This window comes from Sorex fumeus, unplaced genomic scaffold (assembly GCF_029834395.1).
Source record: "Sorex fumeus unplaced genomic scaffold, SorFum_2.1 ptg000020l, whole genome shotgun sequence".
NCBI lineage: Eukaryota > Metazoa > Chordata > Mammalia > Eulipotyphla > Soricidae > Sorex > Sorex fumeus.
Window position 1 is genome coordinate 19,120,580 of NW_026606077.1, and position 24,826 is coordinate 19,145,405.

At 47.2% G+C, this 24,826-nt stretch overlaps 1 protein-coding gene and 1 pseudogene across 1 annotated transcript in view; one reads left to right on the forward strand and one right to left on the reverse strand.

The window, feature by feature from the left end:
• Positions 1-19,657, reverse strand: part of CDK13 (cyclin dependent kinase 13) — a 116,492-nt gene extending 96,835 nt beyond the window's left edge. The window contains exon 1 of the mRNA XM_056113529.1: positions 18,304-19,657. Within this exon, the coding sequence (XP_055969504.1) occupies positions 18,304-19,535 (1,232 nt within the window). The 5' untranslated portion in view covers positions 19,536-19,657. The remainder of the gene's footprint in view (positions 1-18,303) is intronic.
• On the forward strand, positions 6,864-8,256 carry LOC130022602 (voltage-dependent L-type calcium channel subunit beta-3-like; annotated as a pseudogene).
• Positions 19,658-24,826: the final 5,169 nt, after the last annotated feature.

A 24,826-nucleotide genomic window follows, 5' to 3' on the forward strand; every position in this document is an offset into this window, starting at 1 on the left:
TTACTGCTAAAGACACACACACAAAAGCTATATCTAAGGTCCCCACCCAGGCCTCCTGGTTCAGAATCTGTATTTTAAAAGATCTCCACTAAATTCTGCTAGGTTTCTCAATGGCTATGCCATTAAAGATACAACTTCAACCCTTTGCTCCACATTTGCTTTTTCCCATCAAGAGTTAGTGACTGAGGTCACTTAAAATTTTGAATGGGTAGTAAGTAGGCACACTGGGCAGTACACAAGGGCAACAATGGCTGTGTTAAAGGGATGGTGGTTGGGAATAGTGTGGAACAAAGCTTAGGATTGGATCAAATCCAGGGCCTTGCAGATGCAAGGTCTACAGCTTAACACTACTACTTAAGCCATATTTCAGGACACAATCTCTAGGATTTTTAGAACAAGAACAATAAGCAAATGATGGTAGCTGTAAGGTTTGGTCAAGACTGAATGGTGACCAGCTAATGAGATATCTAACAGCATTCCCAGAATCTTGATATTGGATCTACCTCTCCTTCAAATATTGGCCAAATTATAATCCCCCAATATATACCCCAATATACTCCTTCTCAAAACATAAAATCTGGTTCTTCTTTACTTTCATAAAGTTAAATCAGAAAGCCAAATATTAAAAAAAAAGACACTATAATGTGTGTATAGTCTTTTCTATAGTTTAACTTTTAAGACATCTTACTATCTTATTATCTCATCCTTACTTTGGACAAACTGGCAGGCTACCAAATGTAACCTGCCCACACGGCAGAGTCTGGCAAACTCCCCGTGGCGTACCAATATGCCAAATACCAGTAACAATGATGGGTCTCATTCTCCTAACCCTGAAAGAGCCTTGAATATGGCACATTTTAAAAAATATCAGGGCTAGGACGAAGGAGACGTTACTGGGGCCTGCTCGAGGCAATCGATGAACAACAGGATGGTCGTTCTTACTATATAACAAAAATAACTAAAACCAAATCAAGGGCCATGATTTTAAGAGCTAAATAGTAATTGTGCACATCCATTATGTAACTCCCTCTGTCTTAGAGATCACATCAAAGGAAACAACTGAAGAAAAATAAACTAGGTCATCAAAATAAAAAACTTTTAGAGGGAGGCCATGCTGCTGTTGGCAGTCGTTTCTCTTAGTTCTGCTGTAGGCACGTCGGTCATGACAGGGACCCGCAACATCTAGATCACAGTGACTCCCCAACAGCATGTGTCATGGTGAGTTTACTCTCGATCCCAAACAATCTCCTAGTGGATCAAGAGGAACATCAGTAATGGTGAAACTTTCAAGAGGGAAATGAAGTGCAAGGCTACAACCTATATTTGTAGGTGACTACATAAACATGCAAGTGGCAAACATAGGCAAATATAGGGAACATTCTCTCTACATCTGGGCAAAGTTTTTAATAAAGTGTAATAATGTTCTTTCTTTTTTTTAAAAAAAGGGTCTTTTAAAAGGAGGAGAAATAGAAAAACAACATATTTTGTGGAGCTCATATAGTCGGCCTTCTAGACAAGATTTGTTTTAAATAATTTGTTTTAAAAGTCCATGCTTTAATAGCTATCAACACTACAATACAATGGGAAGATATATCTGCAAATTATACTGCAAATTATATATCTGTGCCATAACTTCACAACTCACTTATTTATAGCATCTACACTGTTTTGAGGCTTGTTCTTTTTAATTAGGCAAGCACCATTAGCAACTTTATAAGCAGAAAAACTAGAGTTCAAAAAAGATAATGCCGCCCTCTCTTCTCTGGAAAGAAAGATGGCGGCTGCATGGGAGCCTTGTGGACAGCAGGTATGAGCCGGGGATGTGGGGGCGACTAAAACCTCATGGGAAGGGGGACGTTCCGGTCCGTCCTTCACGTCCTACTGAGATCACCAGTTGCCCCCCGCGAGCGGCACTCCAGCACGGCCACGGCCCCAGAAACACAAGGACTTAATGCAGAACCCGACAGCTTGGAGCAGAAAAGTGAACGGACTATGCGTTGATCCAGGCCATCAGGTCTGTCCGGAGGGGAAAGGGTGTTGCCCCATTCGTCCTCTCCTCTCTGGAAAGAAAGATGGCGGCCACATGGGAGCCTTGTGGACAGCAGGCATGAGCCGGGGGAGTGGGGGCGACTAAAACCTTATGGGAAGGGGGGCGTTCCGGTCCGTCCTTCACGTCCTACTGAGGTCACCAGTTGCCCCCCGCAAGCAGCTCTCCAGCATGGCCACAGCCCCATAAGCACAAGGACTTAATGCAGAACCCGGCAGCTTGGAGCAGAAAAGTGAACGGACTATGCGTTGATCCAGGCCATCAGGTCTGTCCGGAGGGGAAAGGGTGTTGCCCCAGTCGCCTTCTCCTCTCTGGAAAGAAAGATGGCGGCCGCATGGGAGCCTTGTGGACAGCAGGTATGAGCCGGGGGTGTGGGGGCGACTAAAACCTCATGGGAAGGGGGGCGTTTCGGTCCGCCCTTCACGCCCTACCGAGGTCACCAGTTGCCCCCCTATGAGCGGCTCTCCAGCACGGCCACAGCCCCAGAAGCACAAGGACTTAATGCAGAACCCAGCAGCTTGGAGCAGAAAAGTGAAAGGACTATGCATTAATCCAGGCCATCATGTCTGCCCAGAGGGGAAAGGGTGTTGGTCCCTTCCGCCCTCCTCCCTCTGGAAAGAAAGATGGCGGCCACATGGGAGCCTTGTGGACAGCAGGTATGAGCCGGGGATGTGGGGGCGACTAAAACCTCATGGGAAGGGGGGCGTTCCGGTCCGTCCTTCACGCCCTACCGAGGTCACCAGTTGCCCCCCGCGAGCGGCTCTCCAGCACGGCCACGGCCCCAGAAGCACAAGGACTTAATGCAGAACCCGGCAGCTTGGAGCAGAAAAGTGAATGGACTATGCGTTAATCCAGGCCATCAGGTCTGTCCAGAGGGGAAAGGGTGTTGCCCCAGTCGCCTTCTCCTCTCTGGAAAGAAAGATGGCGGCCGCATGGGAGCCTTGTGGACAGCAGGTATGAGCCGGGGTAGTGGGGGCGACTAAAACCTCATGGGAAGGGGGGCGTTTCGGTCCGCCCTTTACGCCCTACCGAGGCCACCAGTTGCCCCCCACTAGCGGCTCTCCAGCACGGCCACGTCTCCAGTGCACAGAAACCAATTTCTTAACTATCTGACTTTCAGTAGAAATACTTCCAGGTTCAATAAGTAAAATAGCAGAAATCCAAAACCAACATTTAATTCTTGAACCCAGCTGTAGAAAGCAAATCAATTCACAATGCTTTTTCAGCATGTCTGATTTGGGGGGGGGGGGGGGTAAACTCTAAATAATAGTGGTGAATCTTTTATTGAAACAATGAATCTAATCAAAGCAGATAGAGTGTTAACTAGAATTCATCTGCCTCACAGGGACGGGGAGGGGTGGGGGGTGGGGTTTTATTGGGGTTCTTCATGGTAAAAAATAAGTTTTGGTAAAGGGAAATGTGTTTGATATTTGCATGACTGAGACCTAAACCTGAAAGCTTTGTAACCTTTCCCACGGTGATTCAATAAAGAAATAAAAAAAAAAAAAAAAAAAAAAAGATAATGCTCTGAACTGCATGACAAGGCTCTGCTGAAAACATAAAAGAATTAGCACTCAAACCTATAAGTGATCAATTTCTAAGTTCTTGATTTTCTTTTTCATCATTCATCATTTATTGGTAAATGCCTGGTTATTTACCAAGTCAATCCAAGAAACAAGATAAGCATGCTCAATAAGCAATTACCCGCCCCATCCCTCATAAAAGTCCATAGAAAAATGACTAAGGCTCAGTGACTTTTCCAAAGTTACAGCAACAGCCTATGAGCTTATGGAAAAGTTCATTGAGAAAGGTATCCTTCACTGCTTTGTACTACCTTAAAAATGACTTGGCTAAATCTAAGAACTCCTCTTTCTAGGATAAGAAATACCAAGTCCATACTATGTATCCTTTATCTACAATATATAAAGAACCCTCAGAATTCAGTGATAAAAAATAATCCCACTTAAAAATGTATAAATGAACCAGAGGGATAGTACAGGTTTTAATTTAAGCTGCATGCGCTTCATGCAGCCAATCCTGGCTCAATTCCCAGGACCACATATTGATGCCATGAGCACTGTCAGGAATAATCACTGAACACAGAGCAAAAAATAAGTGGTTTAGCACCACCAATATTACTCCAACAGAAAGCAACAGACTCCAGAGTGAGCATACAGTGGGTATGGCGCATGCCTTGCATGTAGTCAACCCGGGTTCAATTCTCAACACCCCCCCCACACAATCCTCTGAGAACCACCACAGCAACAACAGCAAAAAATGAAATGTGTAAAGAATTTGTGAATTTCTTTCAAAATAGACACATGGTCAATACACAGTAGATGCTAGAATCACCTATCATTACTGAAATACAAATCAAAACCACAATCAAATCCCAGAATGGCTATAGTCAAACAGACTGTTGTCAAGGTTGTAAAAAAAAAAAGTATATAGTTGGTCAAAATATTAAAAATGCAGCCACTGTTTAAAAAAATGTTCAGGAGTTTTTCAAAAGGTTAGACATATAAATCACCATAACCCAGGGATTCTACTTCTAGGTATATAACCAAGAGAAATAAAAACATTTCCCATACAGTGTCCCCCTGAGCACCACTGGATGTAGTCATAATGGCAGTCAGCAAAACTAGTCCAAAGCATCGTATGCCTCCAGACCCCACGCCAGACTGTCTCATCCAGGTCAAGAGGGAGAGAGGCGGATGAGTTCCCCCACCAGCCCCAACAGAGCCCCAGCAGCTGAAAAATTCCACAACTTAATCGCCACCATGCTGAGAGCAGATCTCCACAGGCTCAAAGAAGCCTCATCCATGACTGCATCTGCTGAAAAACCCAGGTATACTGGACTTGTGACTGAAATCTCCAGGGTCTCACAAGGTCAGGAACGGGCAACCTCCTCCCTTCTCCCTGTGCTTCCGGTAGCCTGGCAGTCACACCCAGGGACTGCCTCTGGTGCCACAAAATCTTGTAACAGCCATGATCCAGAGTCTCAGAAATAAATCTCTCGAAAGACCAATTAACCTCAGCTGAATCATCATATTTAAAATTTTAGAATTCCTAGAGCAACATCTCCTACTCTACACCACTGATGTACCAAGAGAAGGACTTATTATCTCCGGGGTGAAGCACAATAATCTTCACACACTTTCCTTTAAGGAAACTTATTTGGATCAATTTTAGTGCTTTATTCATAACAAGCAACACAAATCAATTATTTAGGTCCTGCTTCGGGGGCAGGCTGTGGGGGTCAGGGTGGAAACATTCAAAATATGTGGAGAGATGGGTGTTGGAATAGTCTGTCTCTGTCACCCCATTGTTCAGTAACGTCTCCACTGTGACACTTGTTACTGTGTTTGGCATATCAAATACATCACGGGTAGCTTGCCAGGCTTTGCCGTGTGGGGGAGATACTCTCGGTAGCCTGGTCTCTGAGAGGGGCAGAGGAATTGAACCTGGGTTGACCAGGTCATCCGCATGCATGGCAAATGCCCTGCCCGCTGTGCTTGCAATATTAAACATAATAAATTACTGTGACCTTTATAAAACTAAAATTAAATTTTTTAAAAAAAGCTGTATCACGTCTCTGAACCTGAACACTGAACTATCTAGCCCCAGTGGTGAAGTATTAGCATCAAGAGCAGTCTATAAGCTTCCCTGAGCACTGCCTGGGAAGACCAAGCAAAAATAAATAAGTAACCAAAAAAATCTCCATGCAAAAACTACATATAACTGTTTGTATGTAACAGCACAATTCATAATAGCCAAAATACCGAAATACTCATCAATTCACAGTAAATTTCATCTACCCATAAAATGGAATACTATTCCAAGATTAAAAAGGGGATGGGGAGGGGAGAAGGGGCAATGAGTAGGGCCAGAAAAATGGCTCGATAAACTGAACAGTTACGTATGAGGCCAAGTTCAATCCTTTGAATAGTACAATCACTTGAGCACCATAATCCCAGAGTAATAATCCAGGAGCACTAACACTTTTGACTCAAAAACAAAACAAAAAGGGCCAAGTACTTTAGGTCTCTGAGAGGGGCGGAGGAATCGAACAAATTTTAACAGTTCAACCTTAAATACTATATGCTAAAGTACCAAAGCATAAGCCAAGCTGTATGAATCCATTCATGTAACTAACAGTTTATGTCCAGAAAAAGCGAATCCAAGAGGCAGAGAGATAGTACAGCGCATCTGCCTTACACATGGCCAACCCAGCACCCCATATGGTCCCTAAAGTCCCACCAAGAGTGATCCCTGAGTACAGAGCCAGGAGTTAAGTCCTAAGCACAGGTGGTGTAGCCCCAAAACATACCCAAAAAAGCATATCTAAAGAAGACAAATCATACTGATGGTACCAGGGCCTGGAAGAGGTGATACTGAAAAGTGATTACTAATAGACTGAGTTTCTATTGTCTATCGGCTGGGGGTGGGGAGGGAGGATTGTTAGTTAAAGCATTCTAAAATTAGTAAAGATTCTCGATTCTGTGAAAGTCTACTGAGAGTATCATTTAAAACTGAAGTAAATAGTGACGTGAGAATTAAAACTCACAAAAACTTTTATTTTTAAAATCAGGAAAAATAACACTAAAACTGGAATGCTCTGTGTTTATTCTAAAACTATACAGTAATGGGGTGGGACCGCAGGCTGGGGGTAGGGGTAGGGCAGGGAGCAGATCGGGGCTGGAGCAGGTGGGCTTCGCGCTCGCTTGCTCCTGTGCAAGGCTCGCTGGCCCTTCTGGGCGCAGCCCGCTGCCCCTGCTCTTGTGCCAGTCACCCCACCTCCCCGCCCAGACTCCCTATGTATGACGACTCCTACATGCCCGAGTTTGAGGACTCAGAGGCAGATTCAGCTGACTCTTATACCAACTCCAACGTGTCCCTGGAGGACCGGGAGAGTGCCTGGCAGGAGGTGGAGAGCAAGGCCCAGCAGCAGCTGAAAAGGGCCAAGCACAAACCTGTGGCCTTCGCTGTGAGGACCAATGTCAGCTACTGTGGCATCTTGGATGAGGAGAGCCCAGTCCAGGGCTCCGGAGTCAATTTTGAGGCCAAAGGTTTTGATTAAAGAGAAGTACAGCAATGACTGGTGGATCGTGCGGCCTTCATCCCCAGCCCCCAGGGCATGGAGAGCATCCGACTGACACAGGCGCAGAAGGCCAGGAGATCCAGGAACCCCTCCAGCCTAAGTGACTTTGGCAATCAACGCTCCCCTCCTCCATCTCTAGCCAAGCAGAAGCAAAATAAGGCAGAACATGTGCCTCCACATGATGTGGTGCCCTCCATGCAGACTGTGGTGCTGGTGGGACCCTCTCTGAAAGGCTACGAGGTCACAGACATGATGCTCTGCGTCGACTTCCTCAAACACAGATTTGATGGCAGGATCTCCATCACTCGGGTCACCGCTGACCTCTCCCTCGCAAAGCAGTCTGTGCTCAACAATCCTGGCAAGCGGACCATCATCGAGTGCTCATTCGCCTGCTCCAGCATCGCTGAGGTGCAGAGCGAGATTGAAAACATATTCAAGCTGGCCAAGACCCTGCAGCTGGTAGTGCTGGATATGGACACCATCAACCACCTAACACTGGTGACCAAAACCTCGCTGGCCCCCATCATCATCTTTGTCAAAGTCTCATCCCCGAAGGTCCTGCAGTGGCTCATCTGCTCCCAGGGGAAATCTCAGATGAAGCATCTCACTGTGCAAACGATGGCGTACGATAATCTGGTGCAGTGCCCCCCAGAGTCCTTTGATGTGATTCTGGATGAGAACCAGCTAGAGGATGCCTGTGAGCACCTGGCTGAATACCTGGAGGTTTACTGGAGGGCCACCCACCACCCAGCGCCAGGCCCTGAGCTTCTGGGCCCTCCCAGCACCATTTCTGGACTTCAGAGCCAGCAGCTGCTGGGGGAGATCAGTGAGGAGCACTCGCCACTGGAGCATGACAGCTTGATGCTGTCAGACAAGGCCAGCAAGAGCTCCGGCCAGGCCTGGACAGGCTCCTCCCAGCAGCTCCCATCACCTGGAGGAGGACTATGCGGATGACTACCAGGACCTGTACCAGTCTCACCGCCAACACACTTCGGGGCTGCCCAGTGCTGACGGGCATGACTCCCAAGACCAACTCTTAGTCCAGGACTCGGAGCACAACCACAATGACTGGAACTGGCAATGTAGCCGGCCCTGGCCCAAGGGCTGAATGCCTCCAGCTGCCCCCAGCAGCGCAGGCACTGCTGAATGGGCCTCCTCCGGGCAGGCTGGAGTTAGGCTGGCATTAGGCTGGCACTAGGCTCAGCCCCCACCCCCCTGCCCAGCCCCAACTCCATGGCTGCCTGTAGTACCCCAGTTCTGGGAGAAACAAAGGGCCCCTCACCTCCTGGGCAGTGACTTCCTAGGCTCCCATTCAGGTACTAGCTGTGTTTGCTGCACCCTTGGCACTTCCTCCTCCTGCACAAGAAACTGCCTCACTGGACAGTGCCCTCAGCCGGGATTCCTTAGCAGGGGCCTTCCCACCAGACTCAGGGAAGGGGTGCCCCTCCCAGTGACAAGAGGCTGGGGTCCCACCAGCATGGCCTGAGGGAAGACACTGGTCCCTGAGCGGGCACAAGTCCTAGCGGCCAGGAACTTGGGCTTGTGCTGGGGTCCTGTGAGCCTCACTCACCTCACTGCCACACTAAGAAACAATCACAGTCACAAGGCTGGAGCCACGGCAGATGAAGCTCAGGTCAGTGGCCGTGCAGGCAGAACTAGGGAAGGGCTCTCTTCACCCTGCCCATGAAGCATTTGGACATCTCAGGCCCAGGGGCCAGGCAAAGGATCGAGCCAAATGACAGATGGAAGCCAACCTGGATTGGGGGGTTTGGGAAACAAGAGCTTGTGTAGCAGAGAATATACGGAATAACTTCGGGGCCCTCCCCGGCCCCTCCTTTTGCTCTCACATCCTGTCATTCCTGTCCTTGTCCCCATGTCTCCTGGAGAATAGTGGATCCCAATTCCATTCCCTAATTCATAGCTTGTGAAGTTTGGGTTCATTAGGGAGAGAGGTCACAGCCAACAGCCCGAGGCCATCTCTCCGCCTCCCCTTGCCTTATAACTAGTGTGTGACCTCCAGCGCATGCTCCACAGACCCTGCCCCACTTCACATCATCACTAATAAACATCCTGCACAGCCAAAAAATAAAAATAAATAAATAAAAGTATACAGTAAGCCCTTACTTAACATGTTGGAAACTGCCACTTTAGACTGACATAATTATAAAACGAGGTCCAGATCCTCAAGAAAAAAAATAAGTTCTGCATCAGTCAGAATACTTTTAGGGAAAAGTCATATTTTGTTTTTATATACAGCAATTGCACATTATTTAAACAACTGCTATATACGTCATTTGTTATATTTCTTACATAAAGCTAAAAATTAAATTTAAAAAGATACAGTTAACTTTTTACATTATTGCTCAGGTTAACAAGTTCCAGTTCACTATATATGTGCGCTCACTTCATGCTTCCCTGAGATATGCCTAAAATAGGTTCTTAACGAAGAAAATAAAGGTTAAGACGGTAGAAGAGTGAAGGGAGAAACTAGGCCCATACTTTTTATTAGTATTGCAGTAATCACTATGAATTTATTCACTGGCCAATATTATATAGCTGGTTAGTATCAACACGATTGGGTGCTCAGGTTGCTTTTTACTTAGAGGTAGTAGATATTTTGTCTTTTTGTTTTTGTTTTTGGTTTGGGGGCCATATTCAGTGTTATTAAGAAGAATGACTACAGGTAGTGCCCAGATCAAACTGGGTTGGCCACAGGCAAGGTATGTGCCTTTCCTCCTGTATATCTCTAGCTCTGGATATTTCCTTATGGTAAATCATATAATTTATAGCTTCATTGGCATTTTTTTTTCCATATGCTTTGGTAGTGCTTAGGAAACACCAACATTCCTTCTGGACTTCAAAATCCAGTAACTTAAGCAAAAACAAATTCCCTCTTTCAAACTGCTTCCGTTCTCTTCAATTTGAAACTGTTTTCTCTGCAGCTCTGCCATTTGAGCCCAACAACTCTGTGATCCTTGGTGCAGCAGCAATTTCCTAAAACACAGCTGTGTATAAGCATCACACCAAGGGGTGTGACCCCTGAAGAGTAGCAAAACTAAAAATGACAGGCAAGTGTCAGGGCCAGGAAGTGCAAGCAACACACGGGCAAAAGCAATGAAAACTCAGTGAGCACCTAGACCCGGTGTGCGGGCAATGTAAAACCAATGCAATAGTCATTACAATGAAGAGAAGGGCAAGGGAAGAAGAAAAGAAAATTCAAACACAAAACACAAGGGTCTGGAAGAAAAAAAAACCCAAGCAAGTATACCCAACAACAAAGATGTTAATTAAGCCGGTTCCAACAAAAGAAGAACAAACTAAACACCACTACAAAAGAACCAATAAACAACTCATCAGAACTGGGAAGGAAGAGTGTGCAACTTTAAGTACCCCCAAAAGATAATAACTTTATCTCTAATAAAAGTCAAAACTACGGTGAATCAATAAATACATAAAAAATAAACAGTCTTTTAGATAACAGTCGTAAATTAAAACAATAATGGGATGTTTGACTACTCCAAACAATGAAAATCATGGAAAAGGACATATCCACACTACTTAGAAATGAAAATTGACAAATTCTTATGAAGGCAATTTGGCAGTGAGAGAGGCCAGAGCTATAGTACAAAGCATAGCGAGCTTGCCTTGCACACGCGGCTGACCCAAACTCACACAGGTGCCCTAAGTCCACCAAGAGTGCCCCCTGAGTGCGGAATCAACAGTAAACCTGGGAATCAATAGTAAACCTGGGCACCCCTGGGTGTGGCCCAAAAGCAGACCAAAACAAAGAGGGTGGGATTGCAATTAGGCACTGACCAAAATTACAAATGTGTGCATCATTTTTTGACCCAACAACTAAAAGCCTGACAAAGAAGACTTGGTCAAACAATTTATGATGTAACAAAGTAACAGAAAACAAATAAACAAACTACAGAACATAGTATGCTTGAGACTCTACTATTAACAGTACTATAAATCACTGTGCTTAAATAAAAACTAAGGGGAGAAAATACAATATAAATGATGTTCCCATTTATACAAAAATAACATTTTCTTATATTTATATACACACAGGTAGTGCATTCATCACAATGTCCAGGGTGCTCATATTTAGGTGACTGGATTTAAGAAAACCTTTCTCTTCTGTAAAGAAAATGTAGTTTTATACCCATACACAATCTTTATGAACAGGTGAAAAATAACAAAGAGAGCAGCAGCAGAAAAAGGAAATACCACAAGAACAGAAAAACAAACAAAAAAAACAAAGGTTACATAAATTTAATTCCGGATGCGAATATACCTTAAGTGAAAGGGCCCTCCTGCAGCTGAAGAAGCAGGAACAGAAAGCAGGGAAGCCTGCAGTGATGCAGCCCAGTTACTACTTTCAGTTCCCTTTCACTAACCTTTTCATTTCCATTTTATGTAAACTTGAATTCCGACCTTAACTTTATCCTCTCATCTACATTCATTATCCTCTAATTCAGTCATTTTTTCAGATGTAAAAACACAGTTGTTCCATAATTCGGATGTGCCATAAATTCAAGAAACAAAATCACTGTAAACAATACTTCAGATTCTATATACTCTTTGATACCAACATTCACTTTAAAAGTAGAAGCTTACAAATCTATGCACAAAATAAAGCCAACCAGAAACAAACAAAAAACTTTAAGTGCTATTTATAAAGGTAAAGGTAAAGGTAAAGGCCCTCCCGTTGATCGTCAATTTGCTCGAGCGGGCCCAGTAACGTCTCCATTGGAGACTTTGTTGTTACTGTGTCTGGCATATCGAATACTCTCGGTAGCTTGCCGAGCTCTCCGAGAGGGGCGGAGGAATCGAACTCGGGTCAGCCATGTTGGCTGCGTGTAAGGCGAACGCCCTACCCGCTGTGCTATCGCTCCAGCCCAAGTGCTATTTATACTCACAGAATAAAAATTAAAATATTAAAATAACCTCAAATGATATCACTCAACATTAGTACACAACTGATATTTTAAAAAGCAAAACCTTAAATATCAGTCTACTGGTATTTAAATTTTTACCAAGAATTACCTAATTAATCCTGACCAATACAGAAAAATGCAAAAATACTTGACCACCATTTACTCTACACTAAAAGTGACCCTCCTAGCATCCTTCACTCACTCCCTCCTTACAAGCCAGAGTAATTATTTCATCCTAACATATATCAAAATAGCAAGTAAATTTATAAATGTAACTAAAATCTAGGCAAGTATTGGTGTGCATTAATCTGGGTAGAAAAAAATGCTAAGTTAATTCGACAACTAATAAATATGCCTTGAAATGTTCCTCTAAAATGGCTCTGCACTGGTGGTGTTACAGAGACCGTTGGAGATACCAGAAAGCAAACCAGGATCAAGGCAAGGCAAGCATCTGACTTGCTCCAGCTCCTTAAATTAAAACATTAACACCTATAATAAAGATAAAGGTAAGTTCTATAGGGATAATACAGGAAAGGAAATTCACTTTTTCTAGTCAAACAAAGAAAAAACATAAAATATTAGGACTTTGTTAGGTTTTAAACAAAGTTAGAGGTGAGGGGGAGGAAAGCGTTTCAAACTAACAGAAAGCCAAGAGTAGGGTTCGGAGAGATGGAACAGCAAGTGAGGCACTTGTCCAGCATAGCATGTAGCTGACCCAGTTAGATCCCTGGCATCTCTTATGAGCACTGCCGGAAGTAAACCCTAAGCATCATCAGGTGTGGCCCAAGGGGAAAAGAAAAGGCAAGACTAAAGAAAACACAGAGAAATAAAAATACCTCTTAAAGTAGATTTCTGATAAAATTCGGATCAGATTATTAAAGGCATAGGTGACTATGCATTAAAAATTTGGACTTGAGGAGCCGGAGCGATACCACAACAGGTAGGGCGTTTGCCTTGCAGGCAGCCGACCCAGGTTCGATTCCCAGCATCCCATATGGTCCCTGAGCACCACCAGGATTAATTCCTGACTGCAGAGCCAGGAACAACCTCTGAGCATCGCTGGGTGTGACCCAAAAAGCAAACAAATAAGTAAATAATTTGGACTTGATTATATAATGGAAGTGACAAAATCCAATCAAGATTTAGACAACACTCTACCAATAAAGAATTGGGAAGCATGACGAAAGAAACATAAAATCTTCGAAGAGTGCCTGAACTACAGCCCTGAAAATGGAAAGGAATATTAGAATTAAAACAAACAAAAAAAAATACAACTGTAACCATGTCACCTACACCACAATAAATTTTTCAAAATAAGAAAATTAGGTTAAGAACTGAGTATCAGTTAAGATAGGTCAGAGAAAGGGGACACATAAGACCATCTTCAGAAGGAAATCACAGATTTAGAATCTTAAGACAGCTCACCTAAGTTTTCGTATTTTGAGTCATATTTTTTCTATTACAATAAGTAGAGAGGGCAACACTTGGTACTGGTATAGGGAATGAAGCAGCACAGATTAAACCCAGGGCTTTTCTCTGAGGTCTTGTCTGTTTTGGAGCTACACTCATCAGTGGTCAGGACTTACTCCTGCGCTCTGGGCTCAGGAGCAACCATCTTGAGTGTCACCGCATATAAGGCAGCACCATATCGCTTCAGCCCCTCACTAGCTCTCACGCTTTTAAAACGCTTTTTAAATGTTCCATTTATCTAAAAGATACTCCTGACATTTCTGTTACACATCAGATTGGTAGCATTCTACAAATGGCAGCACTTTAAAATTCTAGAACATCTTCATTCTACATACTTTTTACAATTTGTTTTTAGGAGAAAACACTAATTCATTTAGAGAGAGATACTTCGTATATCAGGGAAGGAATACTATTAAGTGCACTTACTTTCACCTAGGGTTCACCTATCTTTAGAGTCTTGATATTATGCCATAATAGGAGCTTATGCTGCTTCCAGCAGATTTTCCACAGGTTACATAAAACAATTCACTGTACTGATCTTGCTGGAGTGACTTCAGATCAAGACAAAACACTGAACAACAATCACCACCAAATGTAAGCATGTGTCTAAAAAAATGTGTTTAGCCTTACGTAAAGCAATGTGCTGGAAGGAATTACAACTTTTTTAAACTTGTTTCCTAACCTATCAATGGGAATGTTTTGAATTATCACTCGAGTTTTGAAGTCATTGTACACTGTTGATCAGTACCTAGCATATATCAAGACCTGCATGTCAGTGTCATTCCCTCCCTTTTCTAAGTAACAGATAAATGTCAAGTAACAAAGAAAACTTGGGTTTCCGTGATAAGGTGGGCGCTTAATATGTAGGAGGCAATGGGTTGAACCTGAGCACGACCACCACCACCCCCGCCAAAAAAAAAAAAAAAAAAAGGAGTAGGAAAAATGGAAAGATAGATTACATAGAGCAAAAAGCAAAGCTAAGAAGTCTAAGAAAAGAAAAAGCTAAGAAAGCTAATGAGCATCAGGCAGGTCACTCTCAAGGAGCTGGAGCACACTTTTTTTTTTTCTTTGGCATAACAGAAGGCTGGAGCGATAGCACAGCGGTAGGGCATCTGGCAACATGGCCGACCCGAGTTCGATTCCTCCGCCCCTCTCGGAGAGCCCGGCAAACTACCGAGAGTATCTCGCCCGCACGGCAGAGCCTGGCAAGCTACCCGTGATGTGTCCGATATGCCAAACACAGTAACAAGTCTCATGATGGAGACGTTACTGGGCCCGCTCGAGCAAATCGATGAACAACGGGAGGACCGTGCATAGGAGAAGCCAGGTTTGATCCCTGCAAAACCAGAGTAACTCCCAAGCCCTGCACTGGGAAGAAACTGATGAAAGAAGAGCATAAGCAGAAGACTGAAGACAAAGAACAGATGGTAAAGCAGAAATTAATTAGTCTCCACAAAATGAAAAATCTTCATACCATAATTTCAATGAATTATTTCAAATGTGTATTTTTTTTAAAACATCTACACTCGGGTTGGACAAACAGAATAGGGAATAAGGCAAATAATTCCCTTGCATGCAGTGGCCCCCAATTCGATCCTCGTACCAAAGGGCACTCTCAGCACCCTCAGGTGTAACCCCCTGAGCAGAGTCAACAGTAGCTGGCTGTGGCTACACCAGGTATGGCCCAAACAACCCCTTCTAAAACTATGTACCTATACTTATATATCATTAATACACAAACCCCAAGCAGGACAGCAAAAGTTAACACTACTGTTTTCTTACAACATAATAAATGGTCTACGTATTAGATTTATATACTACAGGTCTAAAATAATATCGGTCAATACACAAGCATCCTTTTAATTATCCATTCAACAAATATTAAATCTACTTGTGCTATGCTGAGCATAAGGAATGTATTGACGTCAAGAAAGGTTAATTGTCTTATGGAGTTCACAAACCAGTAGTGAGTCTATTCTCTAAGCAACACAGAGCACCTACTATAACTACTAAATTCTGAAAGTAAATAATTTTTGCAATAAACTGGGCAACTGAATTCAGTCACTTGTTCCAAAATAGTAACAGGGCACTATATTAGAAATTCTTTTTCTTCTAAAAATTTTATTTTTTGCTTTTTGGGCCACACCTGGTGGTGCTCAAGGTTTTGTATTCAAAACCTGGTTCTGCACTCAGGAATACTGGCAACACACAGGGGACCACACTGGATGCTCAGGATCAAACCCACGTCAGCCACTTGCAAGGAAAGAACCAGACCTGCTGTAGTCTCTGGCCATCAAAAACCTTTTCCAATCAACTATTAATTAACTAGCTGCAAATTAATTTTAAAAGTCTAAAACACTCTTAAGAAAAATGAGTTTGCTGGACTAGAGAAGAAAAGATCCAAAACATGGCAAGTGCCTTTACAGTTTAAAGAGTAAAACTTTGTTCTGTACCATTCCAAAAGATTTTAATTTGTGGTAAGCAGTATGTTACATGGATGCATACTCCTGTTTCAATATGAAGAATTCTGATTTTCCAAGTTACATTTCTATGATATTATTTCTGTAGTTTACAAAATATTTTCATTCACTCTTCAAAAAATAACACTTTTAGAAAAATTTCTCTGGTAGTTTTGTAAACTTGTTCTCCAAGAATTTTGCTAAGACAACTGGACAAACCAATCTTAGAATCCAAGAACCAAATCTAAGGGAACAAACAGACCATCTCAATATTTCATCTTCTTACCTCTAAATGTAGTAAGGTATACATCAAATGGCCAGCTACCAGAAAGATTGGCCGAGATATTCTAAAGCTTCTTCCACAACCAACCCTTTACTTGTGGTCAATATAAATATCCAAAAAGATAGAGCTATAAAGAGGTCTTTTAGAAATAAGCTTCATAAGACTTTTGTCGTTCCTCAAAGACAAATTACAACTTCTGGAAAGGTATCTCGCAATATGATGTGCTCAATAAGAATCTGTTAAATATAAATAATCCGAACCACTCATACAACCACATATAAAACACACCGCACTACATCCATCATACAATAAAAAAATTATAAAGAAAGCAGCTACCCAACGGTCTGATAAGCCACAAGATTGTTAAAAATCGCATCATACACTTAAAATGGACATTCCGCAATCCTGAAACTTAACTTAATCTGTTTCTAACAAACTGAACTGCAAAAAATGCGACTCTTTGGGCTAATAGAAAATATTTTGACTAAAAGTAGAAGACACGGCCCTACAAATTTTAAAGGCCAGGTTTCTAAATTGAATTTTCAATGTTAACAAACTTTGCTTAAGGCTTAAAGCATCATGTTAAGTATACTTGAACAGCTAAGAATGAGATGTGCAGAGCCATTTGGTTAGGAAGACAAAATCTCTACTCAAGTCACATCTTTACATACATTTAGAAGTTATCACTTAAAAAAGGCCAGCTGATTTTACAGGTATATTCAGTACTGAAATTCACTCTTAATTCTAAGCATTGCTCAGAACTCATTTATAAGATTACTGAAAGTTAAAGTGAAGAGGAAAAGCAAGCGATGCAAACATTTTGTAATACTGAACAGCCTAGAATTCTCAGACATTTCCAGGAATGTAAGAGAAATGTAAACTAATTAGAAGTTAACTTCATTTCCATTTCCTTAATGGGTAGGTAAGATGGAAACAATTGCACACAGGTGTTTGGAAGATAGTGTTGTATAACAAGCAAAGCCAGACAGCTACATAAAAGATTTACTTCAATTTCACTAGATTTAAATAACACCTTTTAGAGATTTTTTGAAAGATCTCGTCAACCTTAAGGAGAACAGGCTTATAATTCTCAATGCAGCAAGACACTCTCCGGGTTACAATGGATTTCACCAACCAGAGTATATATTGCACACGCAGGAACATAGAAACCAATCTTGACATTTTTCAATACTGACTTTGAAAGATGTAAACAGAAGCATCCAACACAGTTAAAAATCACAAAACACAAAGCTTCCTAATCTTCAGAATTCAGAACTAAGAGCTTCAACACAAGTGCCACCAGAAGTGCCACACACACACACACACACACACACACACACACACACACACCAGCCTCCTTAAGAGAATAAGCGGCACAGAAAGGCTGCCTGATAATCACTGGAAACATTTGCAATCCACACCGAACTCTGACATCAGCACTTGATTCCCACTCTTCCTTACAGAATTCAGCCCCTAAACACTAGTCAGTTCCTAATTTCCAAAAGGGAAAGCTCTTTAATTGGGGCGAATTTCCAAAATTATGACAACAACTTCTAGTTTCTACCCAAACTCATGTTGGTGAAAGAGGGGGAGGGAAGAGGAGGGGAAAAGGGGTGGTGGGACGAGAGAAGGGAGAGGGAGGGGGAGAGGGAGAGGGGGAGAGGGAGAGGGAGAGGGAAAGGACAGCTGAGGGAGGGTCTGGGAGGGAGGAAAAGAGGGGGTGGTCTGAGAAGGGAGAGAGTAGGGAAGGAAGGGCCCGGGCGAGGAAGAGAAAGGAGAGGGGGAGAGGAGGGAGGAGAGGAAGGGAGAAGAGGGAGGGCGGGCCCAGGGGAAGGGAAAGTAAGGTAGGGGAGGAAAAGTGAGGGGGGGTGGAGGGGAGGAAAGGAGAGAGAAAGGGAGGAGGCGGCCGGGCCTGGGGGAGGGGGAGGAGGAGGAGGAGGGGAAAGGGGCGGAAAGGCGGGGGGGGGGGGGGGGGGGAGCGCGCCGCGGCCGAGCCTCACCTGAGCACGGGGCTGTAGGGGCTCCGGGAGCGGCGCCAGCTGCTGCTGCTGTAGGGGCTGGGGGACACGTCCCCGCCACGCTCGTACGAGCTGTGGCGGCTGTAGCTGGGCGAGCGGCGGCGGCCGTAGGGGCTGGGCGAGCGCGCCGCGCGCCGCGAGTAGGGGCTGCCGCCCGCCGGGCTGGGCGACTTGCGGCCCCGCAGGCCCTGCGAGGCGCGGTGCGACACGGGGCTGTCGTCGCGGCCGCCCGGCGGGCTGGGCGAGCGCGGCCGCCGCCGGTAGGCCTTGGGCTCGCTCTTGTCCTCGCGGTAGGCCTTGGGCGGCTCCTTGTAGGCCGACGGCGGCTCCTTGGCCTTAGTCCGGCTGCGGTGCGCCTTGAGCTCGCGGTCGCGCCGGCCGCCGCTGCTGCTGGACGTGGCCGACGCGCTCTTGCGGCGGCCGCCGCTGCTGCTGCTGCTGCCGCTCTTGGCCGCGTCGCCGCGCTCGTCGGCGCCGTGGCGCCCGCGGCCCGCCGCCTCGCCGCGCTGCGCGTCCCGCCGCCGGTGCTCGCGGTGGCGCTCCTTGCTGCGGCCGCTGCTGCCGCGCCGCTCCCGCCGGGGCCGGCGCTCCGGGCCGTCCCCGCGCCTCTGGGCGCCCGCCGGCGAGGCCGGGCTCCCCGCGCCGGCGCCGGCGCCGCCGCCGCCGCCGCCGCCGCTGCCACCGCCGCCCGTTCCCCCGGCAGCCGTCGCCGCCGCGGCCGCGCTGGCGCCCCCCAGCAGCAGCCCCTGCTCGGACTGGGAGCTCACGTCCTCGTACTCCACCAGCGGGGTCACACCCCCGCCGCTACTGGCGCCGCCGCCGCCGCCGTCCTGCTGCGGCTGCGGCAGCGAGAAGACGCGGCGCTTCTCCGCCTCCTGCCCGGCACGGGGCCCGCGGCGCCGCTTCTGCCGCCCTCCCGGGCGCCTCTTGCCTCTCGCCAGCCGCTTGACCTCCAGCGGGGGGCCGGGGCTGAAGCAGGAGGAGGAGGCCGCGGCGGCGGCGGCTGCGGCGGCGGCCGTGCCGGGCGCAGCCAGGAAGAGCAGAGGCGGCGGGGGCGGCGGCGGTTGCAGGAGCTGCGGCTGCAGGAGCGGCAGCAGCAGCGGCGGCTGCTGAGGGGACAGGAACCGCCGGCGCTTGCGGCGCTCCTCCAACTTCTTCTCCGCCCAGCTCAGGCCCCCGCCTCCCCCCAGCGCCGTGTCCGAGCTGCTCGGCATCGCCCAGAGCCCGCCGCGGAGCGCGGCGCGGGTGCGGCCTGCGGCCGGCCGTCAGAGCCCGGCCATGGCGGCGGCGACGGCGAAACGGCAGCGCGGCGACCAGCGAGCACCGGGGCGGGCCGGGCCGCGGCGGCGGCCTCCGAACCTGAGGCGGGCCGGGGTCCGGCCGGCGCGGCGCCCGATCGCCGCTCGGCGTCCTCGCGGCGAGTCCTCCAAGTGCCCCCGGCGGCGGGCAGCGGCCTCGGCCCGCGCTCGGCCCGGGCGGCGCAACGCGGAAGTGGCGGCCGCTTCACTCCATGGCGCCCTGACGTGCGGCCGGCCGGGCGACGTCGTCCTCTGCTCCCGGGCTGACAACAGCTCCCCGCCGCGGGCCTCGCGCTCCCGGCGGCCCGCAGGGACGGGCGGGGCGGGGCGAGGCGGCGGCCGCCGGGCTGCGGCGCTCCGCCGGGGCGGCGGGCGTGCGGGGCAGAGCGGGGGGCTGCTTCCGGGCCGCGGGGGGCGTTTCTGCGTCGGCGCCGGGGGACGGGCCCTGACTCGCTTCTCCCTCGGCCGCCACCGCCGCGGCGGAGGTGGCGGAGCTGCCGCTTCCCCGCGTCGCCCCCTCCACGAGGAGGCTCTCGGCGTGCGCGGCGGCGGCTCGCTCCTCCCCTTCCCGCGGCGGCCGCGGCGGCGAGGGCGGCCGGCCCTGGGGTTGGGCCCTAACCTCCACAACCCCTCCTTCTCGACCCGCTCGGCGGCCTTGCCCCTCGCCCGGACGCAAGGGCGGGCGCGCGCGCGCACGCGCCGAGGAGCCCGCCGCTGAGTGGCGGCCGCGACCCCGGAGGCGGGACCGGGGCTGCCGCGCGCCTGCGGGCTCGCTCCCGCCGGCCGGGGGCGGGCCTGCCCGGAAGTGGCGTCACGCGGCCGCCTCCCTGCTTCCGGGCAGGGTGGGTCCGTGCAGGCCGGGGTTAAAGAAAGGAGAGGCCCGGGGCGCCGCCTTCCGCGGCCGCCTCGGCGCCCGCTCGCGGAGCTGCGGCTCGCGTCCGGCTCCGCCGGCCCGCCTGCCCGGACGGCGTCGGCGGCAGCCGGAACCTGAAGACGGGAGCGCCGGGGCGGCCTCGGCCGAGAGCGCTAGGCGGCCGGCGTCGGAGCGGGCCCCGTCTGCGCGCAGGGGAATGACACGGCCGTGACCCTGCCGCAGTCGGTTTCAAAAATAAAACTAAAACCGGGCTGGGCGTGAAAGAACCGAAAGGCGAGGGCCCGGGCCCGGGCTCTCCCTGTTTCCACCCCTAGCATCAGAGTTTTGCAGGGGTGCAGGTGTCGCCTGCGTCCTCTCGTCCCCTCTCCGCCTGGCCGGACCGGTCCCTGCTCCCGCCTGGACGTTGGGGTCCTTAGGGGTCTGAGTGGACGTGGGTGACTGCTCTTCTTGTTGAACAGCAGCCTTGCGTTCCGGCGGCGTGTAGTTGGCCCTTTGCTAGGGGATTCATTGTGGCCGGTGATTTTATGCTGCTGGTAGCTTTCCACTGCTGCGCCTTCATGTAAAGAATTTTGATAGACCTGGACACAGCCCCTCACCCTGTGTCCCAGGCGGAGCTGAACTAAGATCAGAGTTCACTGAACGGTAAAGGGTGTTTGCTTGAGAGAAGGCTGTGTAACTGGGGACCCTTGGAGGCGGGGCAGGTTCAATCCCGCAGCAGCTTGTGTAGGTGGGGTGGGGGGTGGGGGACGCAACCGCAGAAGGGCCGGACTCCTGCGTTTTTCACGTGTTAACATGTTGTGTTAAGGCCCTGCTGATAAAGGCCAAGTGGCTTTTCCAAAAAAACAGGATCAACCTCTCCATCACTCACCTCTGAAACGTCTGGCATAACCGAGTACGGAGAGCAAAATTAGACATTTAATTAGCAGTTCCTCATTCTCTAACCAATTCCACTTGAGAGGGACATCTTTGCTGTCTCCTACATAGAAAATTTGATTTTCTGATATTTTGTGTTTCGGCCGTTCCCCGCGGGTGCTCAGGGCTTACCCCTGGCTCTGCCCTGAGATTACTCCCTGCAGGCTCAGAAGACCATAGCCGGTTCCGGGGATCGCACCCCAGCCGGCTGCATGCAAGGCAAGTGTCCTCCCCACTGTACTATCACTGGCTCCTGTCGGTCTTAGATTCTTTTGTTTTGGGGTCACACCTGAGCGGTTCTTGGACCTTATTCTTGGCACTGTGCTCAGAGATCACTCATGGAAAGGACTCCGGGGACCATATATGGTCCCCGGCATCTAACCTGGGTTGGTTGTGTGCAAGGCAAACACTGTACTGTTTCTTACTCTTTCAAGAATGTATGGCGGAGGAGCTGGAGAGGCAGTAGAGTGGGTAAACTCCCTGCATGCAAGTGGGAGGTACCTCTATCCCAAGTCCCTGAGCTAAGAGCCATAACTACGCCCAGGTATGACACCAAAACAAGTACGATGCAGTTTTCCAAGAGTCAACTTGACACATTATGACATCATTATTCCGATGGCTAAACCAATGTGTGCTTGTGTGTACATATGTTTCGTACAATGTTCAAAAGGATTAGGTTTCTGAAGTATGTGAATATTTGCACAACTTTGTGAAACAATATTTTTCAAATAGCAAGTGGATGTTAAATCTTTCACTCAAGATTTAAGACGGAATGTAGTAATGGATTCTACTGTCAAAATGCGAAAAAGTGAAGCTGAAGCAATAGTAGAGCAGGCAAGGCATTTGTCTTGAATGCAGCCAACCTGAATTCAATTCCACTTAACAACTCTTTCTGTTTGGTTGGTTTTTTTTTTTTTTTTTGGTGCTGCTGGATGAGGGGCGGAGGGGAGATCTATGAGCCACACCTGCCAGTACTCAAAACTACTCCTAGATCTGTGCTCAGGGGTCACTACTGGCAGTGCTGGAAGAACCACATGTAGTACCAAAAGTTATAGCAGAGTGTTTCATATGCAAAGGAAGTTCCTTAACTCCTTCATCTCTCCAGCCTCAATAATTGTTGAGAATCTACCTTAGATTTCGGTGTGGAGACAATAATCAAAACTGTAGGGAAACTCATTTTTCCAACAACATATTGTTACATTGTTATGTATTTCTCCCAAATCAATATTTTGCAACATACAAATAAAATATTCAAGCAAATGACTATAAAAGAAAAAGCACCACTGGAAAAAAAATGGAATTTTTTTTAACTCAATACCAAAAATTAGTGGCTAGTTCTTGCTGAGAGCATTTGTCAGGTTATGTACTAAGTGCTTTATATTTATGTTCTCATTTAATCCTCTCAATGTTGCCTAGAAGTCGGATGATCATAATCCTAGGTTTCTAGTGGTGGGCCTATATTATGCTGCTTGTTCAAACATAATTGTTAATGGTGTCCCCTTTCCAATACATAAATCCTAGTTCGGACATAAAAGACCTGATTTCTCTACCTGCTAAACTTTTTATTCACTGTTTACCAGTGAGGAAAGTGGGGCACAGAGACTGAATTCTTACCTAAAGTACACTGCTAGTAAATGTAGCTCTGGAATGCTTACCTAGGTCTGTCTAGCTTTGTGGGCCAGGCTTGTAAGAATTTTTGGTTGGGCCACTCCCAGTGGTGCTCTGGGTTTACTCCTGGCTCTGGGTTTACTCCTGGTTCTGACTCAGGAATCACTCCTGCTGGGCACAGGGTATCATATGGGATGTCAGAGATCAAACCCAGATTGACTGCATGCAAAACAAGCACACTACCCTCTGTACTATTGCTCTGGCCCCACAAATTACAAGATTTTCCACAGTGGCCCCAGTGCTCCTGAGATTTTATTTTCAGTTCAATTACAGTAATATATTCCAGAAGTAAATAACAATTTATGGTAAAATGTCAAGATCAATTTTACTTAATAAAACTGTTGTTTTGTTTTGGGGCCACTTTGGGCAGTACTCAGGATTTACTCCTGGCTTTGAGTTCAGGGATCACTCCTAGAAGACAACATGGGGTGCCAGGAATCCACCCTGGGTGAACCAATGTGCAAGGCAAGCACCTTTGTACTATTGCTCCAGCCCCTCACTAGCAATACTCTGAAATGAGAGGTACCTAAGAAGAAAGCTCAGTGATTTAAAACCCTTGTCCTTCAAGCACTAATCTGCCAGTTTAAATCTGGTACCTTTTGAAGTGCAGAAGCCTCTTTTTTTATTTATTTTTTTATTTTTATTAGTGAAACACCATGAGGTACAGTTGTAGACTTACAAATTTTTGTGCTTAGGTTTCAATTATACAATGATCAAATACCCATCCCTCTACCAGTGCCCATTTTCCACCACCATGGATCCCAGTATCCCTCCCATCCCCATCCCCCCATCCCACCCTGCCTCTGTGGCAGGACATTCCCTTTTGTTCTCTCTCTCCTTTTGGGTATTGTGGTCTGCAAAAGAGGCATTGAGTGGCAGTCATGTTCGGTCCATAGTCTACTTTCAGCATGCATCTCCCATCCTGGGAGGATCCTCCAAACACCCTTTATTTGGTGCTCCCTTCTCTATCTGAGCTGCCCTTTCCCCTAGAATGCCCGGCTGGCCTCTAAGACATGGAGTAATCCTCCTGGTACTGATCTCGGCTATTCTTGGGTATTAATCTCCTATTTTGTTACTTTATGTTCCCCAGATGAATGCAATCTTTTTATATCTATCCCTCTCTTTCTGACTCATTTCGCTTAGCATGATACTTTCCATATTGTACCACTTGTATGTCAATTTCATGACTTCATCTTTTCTAACAGCTACATAGTATTCCATTGTGTAGATGTACCAAAGTTTCTTTAACCAGTCATCTGTTCTTGGGCACTCAGGTTTTTTCCAGATTATGCCTATTGAAAAGAGTGCTGCAATGAACAAACAAGTGCAGATGTCACTTTGACTATACATTTTTGCCTCTCTGGGATATATTCCCAGGAGTGGTATTGCTGGGTCAGATGGGAGTTCAATTTCTAATTTTTTGAGAATCGCCCATACTGTTTTCCAAAAGGGCTGAACCAGTCGGCATTCCCACCAGCAGTGAAGGAGGGTCCCTTTCTCACCACATCCACACCAGCATCGGTTGCTTTTGTTCTTTTGGATGTGGGCCAGTCTCTGAGGTGTGAGATGGTATCTCATTGTGGTTTTGATCTGCATCTCCCTGATGATTAATGATGCATTTTCTCATGTCCATTTTTGCCATTCGGATTTCTTCTTTGAGAAAGTTTCTGTTCATTTCATTGCCCCATTTTTTATGGGGTTGGATGTTTTCTTCTTGTGGAGTTCAACCAGTACTTTGTATATCCTTGATATC